The sequence below is a fragment of the Dreissena polymorpha genome, chromosome 4 (assembly GCF_020536995.1).
Source record: "Dreissena polymorpha isolate Duluth1 chromosome 4, UMN_Dpol_1.0, whole genome shotgun sequence".
Lineage (NCBI taxonomy): Eukaryota > Metazoa > Mollusca > Bivalvia > Myida > Dreissenidae > Dreissena > Dreissena polymorpha.
Window position 1 is genome coordinate 22,798,577 of NC_068358.1, and position 12,858 is coordinate 22,811,434.

The 12,858-nt window shown below is 36.5% G+C and overlaps 1 protein-coding gene across 2 annotated transcripts in view; it reads right to left on the reverse strand.

Annotated features, from left to right (window-relative positions):
* Positions 1 to 753: 753 nt before the first annotated feature.
* LOC127880314 (uncharacterized) overlaps positions 754 to 12,858 on the reverse strand; it is a 31,964-nt gene continuing 19,859 nt past the window's right edge. For both annotated transcript variants that reach the window (XM_052427687.1, XM_052427686.1), the window contains 11 exons: positions 12,697 to 12,755; positions 11,664 to 11,736; positions 11,085 to 11,169; positions 10,099 to 10,174; positions 9,206 to 9,265; positions 7,337 to 7,480; positions 5,740 to 5,900; positions 5,055 to 5,205; positions 4,699 to 4,772; positions 3,081 to 3,185; positions 754 to 1,162 (listed from right to left, as the gene is read on the reverse strand). In XM_052427687.1, coding sequence (XP_052283647.1) covers positions 1,043 to 1,162; positions 3,081 to 3,185; positions 4,699 to 4,772; positions 5,055 to 5,205; positions 5,740 to 5,900; positions 7,337 to 7,480; positions 9,206 to 9,265; positions 10,099 to 10,174; positions 11,085 to 11,169; positions 11,664 to 11,736; positions 12,697 to 12,755 — 1,108 coding nt within the window. In that variant the 3' untranslated portion in view covers positions 754 to 1,042. The remainder of the gene's footprint in view (positions 1,163 to 3,080; positions 3,186 to 4,698; positions 4,773 to 5,054; positions 5,206 to 5,739; positions 5,901 to 7,336; positions 7,481 to 9,205; positions 9,266 to 10,098; positions 10,175 to 11,084; positions 11,170 to 11,663; positions 11,737 to 12,696; positions 12,756 to 12,858) is intronic.

Here is a 12,858-nt window from a genome sequence, read left to right on the forward strand (position 1 = left end):
CAGAGCTACATGGGTGAAATTGCATGATGAAGTAGGTCTGTTTGTATGTCAACTTTTTGACTTGGCTTAGGTACATGGATATATTGAATGCATTAAATAAATTATGCTTCACATTCATGTACATCGTAGCATTTTATAATCTTTTGTTTAAAGCAGCTTTTTTCAGTATCAAGTATTAAAAACTAGTCTTCACATAACTGTATTGCATACCGGACATTCAAATAATCTTATACTTCAATAACAGAATATTCAAATACAAATTCATTGCCATCCCCAATAAAAAAAGACCAGTATCACAGACCTATATGTATAGGCACAAAACTTCCAGCTTATCTGGATCTTTAAAAAAAAATAAAAAAATACTAAAGTAAATTTCTTAAAAGTATCAACAATACATGTATAATTTGGCTGCTTCTAAAATATCAGTAGGACTTTATGATTAAATGCTTTAAATAGCCAACATTGAATTTTTTTTGTATTTAAATTTTGAAATATATAGAATCTGTCATTTCACGCCATATTTAATGCTCTATGCTTAGGACCTTATTCAGTTAGCCAGCCCTGTCGATCTTATTGGCACATTCCTTGATGACGATTAGGATCATGTTAAACAAATTTACGTTTTCATTTAAATTATACTTTAAGTTAACCCTTTCCCCCATTGGAAGCAAAGTTAAAATGGCTTTTGCAACCAGCATAAAACCAGAACAGCCTGCAGTCTGTTCCGGTTTTATGCTGTTTGCTGCTCTAAGGATTTTAAATGAAGCCTTTAAAACTTGAATTTAGTAAAAAAGGTATTTAATTAAATGTAACTTTCTAAGGGACTACAAATGTGTCAAAATAAGTACCTAAGTGGTAAAGGATTACCGGTAAAAGAAAGTCTAGCCCCTCCATGGGATATTCTTATTAAACTATTTGATTTATTTATAATAAAACATTTTGGGAAGGAGATGCAGGGGTCAAAAAGGAAAGCTTAAACTAGTCCTTAAAGTCGCCACTAAAAGGCTTAAAGTGGATGTGCCCTGAGCCAGGCTTGCTGAATCTAGCTGGCCTCGTATGTTAGGAGGCACAGGGGAAGAGTCTGGCAGGGGTCAAACACGATGTACTCCTGGTTCAGTGAGGCATCCCCCTGGCCCAGTAGGTGGGTCAGGCGACCGGGCGTCTGAAAGCAAGATACAAAGAAATGTAAGTGCAAATCTGTGTGTAAGTAGCCGACAGTATAACATGCTTCTGGATGGTAACTTAATGGAGCGAAACAGACCATTCATTAACCAGGTTTTCCGAAGGAAAAAACTGGTTATTAGATTGGCGATGTCGGCTGGCTGGTGGGCGGAACAAGCTTGTCCGGGCCATAAATTTGTCATTCATTGTCAGATTTTAAAATCATTTGGCACATTTGTTCACCATCATTAGACGGTGTGTTGTGCGAAAAAATTACATCGATGTCTAAAAGGTTAAGGTCACAATTTGAGTTTGAAGGTCAAAAATGGCCATAAATGAGCTTGTCCGGGCCATAACTTTGTCATTCATTGTCAGATTTTAAAATCATTCGGCGCATTTGTTCACCATCATTAGACGGTGTGTCACGCGAAAGAATTACATCGATATCTCCAAGGTCAAGGTCACAATTTGAGTTTGAAGGTCAAAAATGGCCATAAATGAGCTTGTCCGGGCCATAACTTTGTTGTTCATTGTCAGATTTTAAAATCATTTGGCACATTTGTTCACCATCATTAGACGGTGTGTCGCGCGAAAGAATTACGTCGATATCTCTAAGGTCAAGGTCACAATTTGAGTTTGAAGGTCAAAAATGGCCATAAATGAGCTTGTCCGGGCCATTACTTTGTGATTCATTGTCAGATTTTAAAATAATATGGCACATTTGTTCACCATCACTAGACGGTGTGTCGCGCAAAATCACGTCGATATCTCCAAGGTCAAGGTCACAATTTTAGTTTGAAGGTCAAAAATGGCCATAAATGAGCTTGTCTGGGCCATTACTATGTCATTCATTGTGACATTTTAAAATTATTTGGCACATTTGTTCACCATTATTGGATGGTGTGTTGCGCGAAAGAATTATGTCAATATCTCCAAGGTCAAGGTCGCCACAACTAAAAATTGATTGATTTTGAAACAACTATGAAGCTATGAACAATCAGTAACAATGCACATTTTGATTTTGAGTTGTCTCTCTTTAACAGACTTTTTATGCCCCCGGTAGGGTGGCATATAGCAGTTGAACTGTTCGTCAGTATGCCAGTATGTCAGTTTGCGTGTATGTCAGTCTGTCCGTCCGTCCGTTCGAAAAAAAACTTTTAACGTTGGCCATAACTTTTGCATTATTGAAGATAGAAACTTGATATTTGGCATGCATGTGTATCTCCTGAAGCTGCACATTTTGAGTGGTGGAAGTTCAAGGTCAAGGTCATCCTTCAAGGTCAAAGGTAAAAAATAATAATTCAAAGCGGCGTTTTCATGAAGCTGCACATTTTGAGTGGTGGAAGTTCATGGTCAAGGTCATCCTTCAAGGTCAAAAAAAAAATAAAAAATTAATTTATTTCAAACCGGCGCAATATGGGGCATTGTGTTTCTGACGAACACATCTCTTTTTTTCTAATTGAAATCTAGGTCAATTTTACACAAGGGAGTTAACAATACACATTTTGAATTGTCTCCCTTTATCACACTTTTTTCAACTGAAAACCTGGTTTTGTGACAATTTTGTCCCTTGTTAGGAAATGTATTAAAAACTGTTATTTGTAGGCATTGAACTCAAAAGACATTCAAAATGTAACCATTACCATTGACATAATTTTGAAAATTAATAAGTATAAGATATGAATCGTTTGTGGGCTGAATTGCTCTATGTTATGCTCTGAGAAAGATATAACTTAGTTTTTGAAGATAAATGCAAGATATTTTTCAAGTATTTTTAAGCAAAACAAGTATGATCTTTAAAAAAACTTATAAATATGTATCTACATATCTAATTATATTTGTGCAAAGAAGCTTGTTAGATGCATCTATCCTATCATGCGAGTTAGCAGTTAACACTCCAATGCTGTAACATAGCTTACGATGATGCTGTCATATCCTGTAGAGGGCGCTGTACGTGTGCGGTCCTGCTGGACAATGGTCTCCACGTTGCCTATCCCCACCTCAACACGCAGCAGACTGCCCAACTGTCCAGAAAGGAAGTACAAGTTAGCCTTGCTCTGGGACCACAGACTCTTAATGGATGTGCGCAATGTTTAATGTTTCCTCCCAGATTAGCTTATGAAGTCCGCATAGGCTAGTCAGGGACAACACTTTCAACTTTACGGTGTTTTTTTAAAGAAAGTTACTTCTAAACAAAAAACCGGTGCAAGGGGAAAGGGTCATCCATTAGCCTGTGCAGACTGAAAAGGCTTATCTAGGAGGACCTTTTATGAACCTGCATTAAGCCCTATTTTCCCAGAGCTTATCTAGGAGGACCTTTTATGAACCTGCATTAAGCCCTTTTTTCCCAGAGCTTATCTAGGAGGACCTTTTATGAACCTGCATTAAGCCCTATTTTCCCAGAGCGGGGCTTACATTAATTCAGGAGAAAAACAAGTGACCTTAACATAGTCAAAAACTAGCTGATAAAGGCACTGTCGACCAGATTGACGTAAACAAGAAAAGTTCTAAAATATGGTATTTTTTTACAATTAATAGTTTAAAGTGATTAAAATATCATGAATGGTATATTACATTACTTGAAAAAAGTTCATATTTTCAGTATATTCGGTAATGAAATTTCTCAATGTGAAATTGAAAGTACATCGTGAAAATAGGTGATATAACGATATACACACTATAAATAACGCAAGTAGATTGATATAATATATACAATTTACCAAAAGATGCTGATGATCAATCTACTTGTGTTATTTATAGTTAACTGTTAGTTACCTGGTACACATACCCAGTAAAATTTTATTACCAAATAAACTGAAAATAGGACAATTTTACAACAGTTTCAAGTAATGTAATATACCAGTTGTGATAGTTAAATCAAAATAAACTCATAATTGTAAAAAAACACACGGTATTTTATAACTTTTCTTTTTTGCTTCGTCAATCTGGTTGATTGTCCCTTTAAGCACAAACAAGAGTCAAAATATAGCTGTACATTTTAATCATATTACAATGATCTTTATTATACCACCGCAACAAAAATTGACAGGAGGTATGCCGGAGTCTCATTTTCAGTTAGTTGGTTTATTTGTTGGTCTGTCGGTATAACAAGTTTGTGGAGCAAACAAGGTCCACATTTCTCAAGTGAGGGAATTGAAAGTTAAAATATGTCATCAAAATGAAGTGTTTATGTGAATACAATTTGTTCATGCTCAGAGATACACAAATTCGAGTAATAAGCTCATGAATTAAGCAATTTCTAGGCTAGAAGCATGTAATATTTAGGGAGTAAACTTCTTCCATATTTATAAGAAATTTAATTTAAATGGCTGCTAACCCTGTGACAATTCACTGACAATGTGGAGCAGGGGCATTTTCAGTTAGGTTTGTGACAAAGCTCTAGTTTTAAATTGCAGAAACTAAATAAATATTGCATTTGATATGGATGAGATAATTAGTAAGCAAAAGTATCAATATACTCAAAGAAAGTAAAATTTTGATAAATCCAACATGGAGAATGATTGGAATGCTGGTTACCTTGGAGAACTGGGCCGCCTTGGAAGGATACTTGGAGAAGTACAGGCCCTTGCCATATTCACCGCATGTCATGTCTGAAACATGTGTGATACAAACCTAATACTGTTAGTTCACTAAAATAAAACAGGTGGGGGGGGGGGGGGCATTTAGAGACAGCAGTATTGAAATATAAAGATAAATTGTGTGGTTGTAAAGTACATGTCTAAAACTATCTACATCGAACATCTCCTCCCTATGTTTCTGTGGTATATAAACCTTGCTATCATGTACAGTTTATTGATTACATAGTATCAGCCCTTTTTAAGAGTATACTGTTACCAGAGTGAGGAACAGGTCCAGTACTATCTAAATCTTACCCCTCTCAGAGAAACCCTGCCTCAAGATTTCCTTGATTCTCTCCGGGTGTTCTAATGTCCCACAGAAGTACAGGTCCAGCACCATCAGGGGGTCAGTCAACCTCTGGATCCTCTCTTTGTACACCTTACGCTGCTTCTCGGGAACCAAGGCCTGTCACAAGTTTTGAGATGAAATTTAATTGGGAATCTTTACTGCCACAGTACTTATTTTATATTTTCCATTTATAAGTTGTAAAAATAACTAACATTCAGAAACAGATCCTTGTAATGTATTTTTTCAGATACATTGACCCAAATCAAGTCAGTGTGACATCTATATTATCCTTAATGACAAATGCTTTTATTTTATATCACATTTATTCCACATATTGTAGAATCTGATCAATTTGAAGGTTATACATTTTTCAGATTTTGGATTGTGGACATATTTGCAAGGTCTTACATTTGGGTACATCTGATTTCAATGAGTATAGTGACGGTGCTCATAAATTTACCCCAAAGTTGCAGGATAAAAACATTGCAACTCCGAGAAAGCTTGTGATTCAACAGTATCCTTCATGTTTTTTACGTTCTTAAATTAATTCCAGTCAATGAATACAAACTGTGTACTCACTTTTACAATAACAATATCAAGCTATGTATCAACTTATCTTTCATAACACAGTAGCTTCCTGAAACATAATACCTTTGAAATGGTGGTCACTTCACATTTCTTTATGATCTGTGAGTCTAGCATCATCTGTTGTTTGAACTGCTCACTGACGTCATAGAAGAATGCGGAGTCTTTGATGTGGTCATACGGCTCCTCAACCTTCGTACCACTGTTTGCCACATATCGACTCTCTCCTGTGATAAATGCAGTATGCCAGCTTAAATTTTGCATAAATCTGAACAGATTTTAAGTAAGTGAATATTTGTGTATGTTAATGAAAAGTGAATAAGTAGAGCACACCACCAGAAGGTTTAGAAAGCTGCTTGATATATGCTTTTTTATACCTTCTGTCTTAACCAACAATATTTTTTATAACAATACCAAATACAATGCGCATGATCAAACATACCTACTACAGTGGAGGATCATACATACCTACTACAGTGCAGAATCATACATACCTAATACAGTGTAGGATCATACATAACTACTACAGGGTAGGATCTTACATACCTACTTCAGTGTAGGATCATACATAACTACTACCGTGGAGGATCATACATAACTACTACAGAATAGTATCATATGTACCTACTACAGTGTAGGATCATACATACCTACTGCAGTGTAGGATCATACATACCTACTACAGTGTAGGATCATACATACCTAATAGAGTGGAGGATCATACACACCTACTACAGTGCAGAATCATACATACCTACTACAGTGTAGGATCATACATACCTAATAGAGTGGAGGATCATACATACCTACTACAGTGTAGGATCATACATACCTACTACAGTGTAGGATCATATGTACCTACTACAGTGTAGTATCATACATACCTAATAGAGTGGAGGATCATACATACCTACTGCAGTGTAGGATCTTACATACCTACTGCAGTGTAGGATCATACATACCTACTACAGTGTAGGATCATACATACCTAATAGAGTGGAGGATCATACATACCTAATAGAGTGGAGGATCATACATACCTACTGCAGTGTAGGATCATACATACCTACTACAGTGTAGGATCATACATACCTAATAGAGTGGAGGATCATACATACCTACTGCAGTGTAGGATCATACATACCTACTACAATGTAGGATCATACATACCTAATAGAGTGGAGGATCATACATACCTACTGCAGTGTAGGATCATACATACCTACTACAGTGTAGGATCATACATACCTAATAGAGTGGAGGATCATACATACCTACTGCAGTGTAGGATCATACATACCTACTACAGTGTAGGATCATACATATCTAATAGAGTGTAGGATCATACATACCTAATAGAGTGGAGGATCATACATACCTACTGCAGTGTAGGATCTTACATACCTACTGCAGTGTAGGATCATACATACCTACTACAGTGTAGGATCATACATACCTAATAGAGTGGAGGATCATACATACCTAATAGAGTGGAGGATCATATATACCTTCTGCAGTGTAGGATCTTACATACCTACTACAGTGTAGGATCAAACATACCTATTACAGTCCAGCATCATAATACCTACTACAGAACTGGATCATACATACCTACTACAGTGTAGGATCAAATCAACCAACAACAGTGGTGGATCATTCTTACCTACTACAGTGTAGGATCCGTTGGGTTTGTTTGCGAGGATCTCCATAAAGTCGCGGGATGAGTTTCGTTTGTGACGAATCTGCAGGTCCATCTTCTGCACCTCTCGTTGCAGGCTGTGTATCAACTCCTGGGTGCTCAGGGCATCTGCAAACAATCATACAGCTCAGCATTTAGCCTCGCTCTTGACAAACAGGGCTTAATGCATTTGCGTAAAGTGTGCTCCCAGATAAACCTGTGCAGCATGCACGGTCTAATCAGGGGCGAGACTCTCCACTAAAGTAGAATTTTTCATTTCAAGGAAGTCTAAATTAAGTCTTGTCAAAGCGGAAAGTATTGTCCCTGAATACCCTGTGCAGACTTCACAGGCCATCTGGGACGACACTTAAAGCACAAGCATTGAACCAAATTTTCCCAAAGCAAGGCCCATAGACTTTTGGGTGCTCAGGGCATCTGGAAAATATCATACAGCCAATCCTGCCAGTATTGGCGAGGCCTATGGACTCCTTGGTGCTCAGGGCTTCTGAAAACAAGGGCTGTTTGTAAAACATGCATGCCCCCCATATGGGCTTTCAGTTGTAGTGGCAGCCATTGTGTGATTACGTTTTTTGTCACTGTGACCTTGACCTTTGACCTAGTGACCTTAAAATCGATAGGGGTCATCTGCCAGTCATGATCAATGTACCCATGAAGTTTCATGATCCTAGGCGTAAGCATTCTTGGGTTATCATCCGGAAACAATTTTACTCTTTCAAGTCACTGTGACCTTAACCTTTGACCTAGTGACCTGAAAATCAATAGGGGTCATCTATCAGAGTTCTTGAGTTCTTGAGTCATCCGGAAACCATCTGGTGGGGACAGAGACCCCACGACACCAGTTCATAATATAATCTGCAAATGTAGTCCTAAACTTCATCCAAGAACGAGTCACTGTGACCTTGACCTTTGACCTAGTGACCTCAAAATCAATAGGGGTCATCTGCCAGTCATGATCAATTTACCTATGACGTTTCATGATCCTAGGCGTAAGCGTTCTTGAGTTATCATCCGGAAACCATCTGGTGGGGACGGAGACCCCACGACACCAGTACATAATATAATCTGCAAATGTGGTCCTAAACTGCATCCAAGAACGAGTCAATGTGACCTTGACCTTTGACCTAGTGACCTCAAAATCAATAGGGGTCATCTGCCAGTCATGATCAATGTACCAATGAAGTTTCATGATCCTAGGCGTAAGCGTTATTGAGTTATCATCCGGAAACCATCTGGTGGACGGACCAACAGACTGACTGACATGTGCAAAACAATATACCCCCTCTTCTTCGAAGGGGGGCATAAATATCAGTATTGGCAAGTATGGATGGCTGGTTTCGCTGTTATATAACTAGAGTAAAAAAAAGTGCCTCTATATTGTGATTTTTTTTAAAAAGCCATGTAAATCATTTACATAACTATTCTCAGGTTGACATTATTTTACATCACCATCTACGGGGTTTGATATCCCATTACTGTCAACTCAGGGGATACTTTGGGCATTTAATCTCTTTTTAGAAGTAAAACACGTTCTTTGTGTTTTTTTCTAAATTTCAGCTAATCCTACAGGTCTATGATTTATTATTTCATAGTACCGTATTGGGTGTTTTGCTATTCGGTTAGCTGCTTCATTCATAACACTGAGTAAATGTCACATATAATTGAACATGTATTATCTGTTTATTTAAAAACATGTGTCAGAGGCCGACACTGATGTTGTTGCAAAGAGTTGCAATCATAACATTTTCTTATGTATTGTCTCATTGTTGCACAATTCTACATACAGAGGCAAACAAATACAAGAGCACACATGTTTTCATAGTATATCATAATCACCTGTGTCAGTTCCAAAGGCACTCTTTACTGTTGAAAGTCTATAATCTAACAGCTCTTTTTCTGAAATAAAAACATCACACATCGTATGTTATTATACATGGTGTGATAAAATACAAACAACAATGTAAAGAGTATGTTTTTAACAAAAAGACACAATAGTTGAATACAAATTAAGCAAGTACAAAAAAATAGTCACAGACTGTACACTGCCGGAAACTTCTCTTCTACAGTTCAATTTAATAATACAAAATAATAAGAGACTTTCAAGTTATGACAAATGTAAATTTTCAACCAGGCCAATATTATTCACCAAAGGTGTTTTAAAAGTTGCTGTAATGATTCTTCACCCTTTCCCAATCAGAAGCGAAGCGAAAATAGCTATGCGCAAACAGCATAAAACCAGAACTAAGTAACTCGCAGTCTGTTCAGGTTTATGCTGTTTGCTGCTCATCAGTAGCTAAGTGTTGGAAATGAAGTATATAAAAATTGAATCCAGTAAGAAAGTTATTAAATTAAATATAACTTTCTAAGGGACTACACACGCATCAAAATACGTATCTTAGTGATAAAGGGTTAACTAAACCAGCCACAGTATTAGAACATATGGGGTCATATTATCACAGCTCATCGGGGAAAACAATCATGAAATGATTTTCCTTAAGTCACCTGCCTATTTCATGCTGACAGTCTTTTCACATTAAATTTTTTAAACAAATACATTTTGATGTAATGAATAATATTTTACCTAATTGAAAGCAGCAAACATTGCCTTTGAATGCTTAATCCGATCTACCGGTAATTGAAGTGCTTAATTTAAAATTTCTTATCAGAGTTTTGAGGATAGCAAACTGCTTTCCTGTAAGCAATTCACACATTTCTATTGCATGACCTACCACTTAGCAGCTTGGCTGTCCGTAAATGCTCATTCTCCTCGACTAAAGCCTTGAGAAACTTGTCCTGAGTGATGGCCTGGAAGAGATGGGAGACTTTCAAACTTCGAACTTTGATTTAAGAGACAGACTGTTATAATTATTCGAGAATGTGAATAATTTTCCATGGATAAATTACCTCATTATCATATTACACAAATTTCATCCCCTTTTAAAACAAATAAAAATAGTATAAATTACTTATCATTACATGGCATGCTTTAAAAGCGACAAAAAACAACAAGAAACTGTGTTTGATAAGATATGTGTTTGTTAGAAACACAATGCCCCCTATTGCCCCGCTTTGAAATAAAATTTCAATGTATCATTAGGCAGGTTTAGAAATGATCTCCCTTTTAAAGCTTATTACTTCCCTTGGATTGTATTTTTTGACTTTTGACCTTGAAGGATGACCCTGACCTTGACCTTTCACCACTCAAAATGTGCAGCTTCATGAGATACACATGCATGCCGAATATCTAGTAACTATCTTCAATATTGCAAAAGTTATGGCCAATGTTAAAGTTTTCAGATGGACACACAGACAGGCAGACAGAAAGACAAACAGACTGACAGTTCAACTGCTATATGCCACCCTACCGGGGGCATACAAATCAGTAGTTGCACAGTACAATACAATAGTTATACTGACACAAAACCCACTGGTTACCAGTATGTAGGGTTTATCCCCCAGGACAAATTACTAATCAGTTGCATATAGCTAGATAACCCATATGGATTTGGGTGAAATGATCAAAGTCAAAGTCAATACATGGCTGGGTGGGTTTCAATGATAACTGTGATTTTGTTTTCATAATTAAAACAATTGTTTGTGTGGTTTAGTTTATCCATGATGGTAGTTGATTTTTAACTGGGACACAAAACCCACCTGTTTTATGGTATATTTGTAGCCACGGACAAAATGGGTTTTATTTACTCAATCTACCTACTGTATGTTTTAGCTGCAACACCTCATGCTTCATCCTCATCATGCATGTGATTTGCTGCTGATACACCTCCAAGCTCTTCTCCTTCCTGTTACCATGGAAACCATGATTATCATTCAAATAGTTTAATATCATACTATTTTTAAAGTTAGTTTTTATTCAATCTACACGAAAACTGAGACAAAAAAATACCTGGTGTTGGGATGTACATTTACTACATTTTGATCTTGGTTAAGCATACATGATTTAATTTGGTGTAAGTGTGAAAGTAATGAAAATAAATAATTGTGAAGATGAAGCCAATCCCTGGACAAAAGTTAAAGGTGTTGCTGGAGAAATTTCCTTAAGACCCTTCTTGAGAAGGAATGATACAAAATCTTTAAAGCAGACAAAATATTCATGTACACCATCATGACACTGGGTTCAAGATAAACGTCCAGCTTTGTAGGTGCTAAATCATTCAATATGTCATTGTCATACATAACAATATTTAAATGATAATGATAAAATATTTGCCAGATAAAGTAGCTGCATATACATATTTGAACAAATTCATAGTAAGATTAAATAACAAAAACTTACCATTTAAGGAACTCTTGTTCTAATTCAAACATCTCTATCCCTGGAACCTTGATTGCGCTAAGCAGTCTATGACCTAAACAAAAGAAATGACAATCGTCGCAAAAGGTCTTTTACCAACCAATCTACACAATATCGACATAATTATGATTACCTTCAAATTCTGATACTCCTAAACAGAATTGGCTTTATACAACTTAAAAAAACACTTAAAAACAACTCTCAATATAAGGTATAAACAAAGAGGTCATTATGGCCATAGTTCCTGGTACATCAATTTGCAAACGCTTGCTTTGGTTGTTGACCTAGTTTTTTTATCGCACTTGACCCAGATTGAAATATAGCCTTAATGATGTAAAGATAAACATTCTCATTATATTCTATCAAGAGTGAGTCATAAATATTGCTTTAAAGTGGGAACAAGGTTTGTCATAGTGACCAAGTTTTTATACATTTGACCAAGATTCAAACTTGGACTAGGTAGTGTCAAGATAACCATTCTGACCAAGTTTTGTATTGACTTTAACTTAGAGACCTAGCTTTTGGATGCATGTGACCCCCATTCAAAATGACACAGCTATTGTCAAGGTAAATATTCAGACCATGTTTCATCAAGATTGACATATATATGTAGATTCTTAAGTGAAAACAAGGTTTTATAAAAAATTAACCTAGTGACCTAGTTTTTTTCCACATATGTTACCAAGTTCAAAATCAGCCGAGATATTGTCAGTTTGACCAAGTTTCATAAAGACTGAATTACATTGTGGCCTCTAGAGGGGTAATGAGCTGAAAGTTGACAACAGACAACATTATTTAAGTTTGAATGAAGACTTATTCCAAATAGCAATTTTATTATATCTTAGTTTAACTTAAAAATAGTTCAAAATAGTAATTCATTCATTTTACAGAGATCTAAAGAGCTGAATGTCCATTAGTAAGTAGTAGGATCCATTCATGTGGAAGTTTTGTAAAGAAATCTTCTGTCAATGAAGTTCATTTTCACCAATTTCTTTTCTATAATGAACAATCCAACCTGAGAATCCTGGCAGGTAGCACATCAACGAACAGTTGGTGAATTGCTCAGCCAGCTCTCTGCAAATACAACAGAGCTTTGGGTCTTACTCTTACACAGCCCCTTACACTTCCATCTGGTTCAGTGTAGCTTACAAAACACACTTCACTTTTACATGTTTTT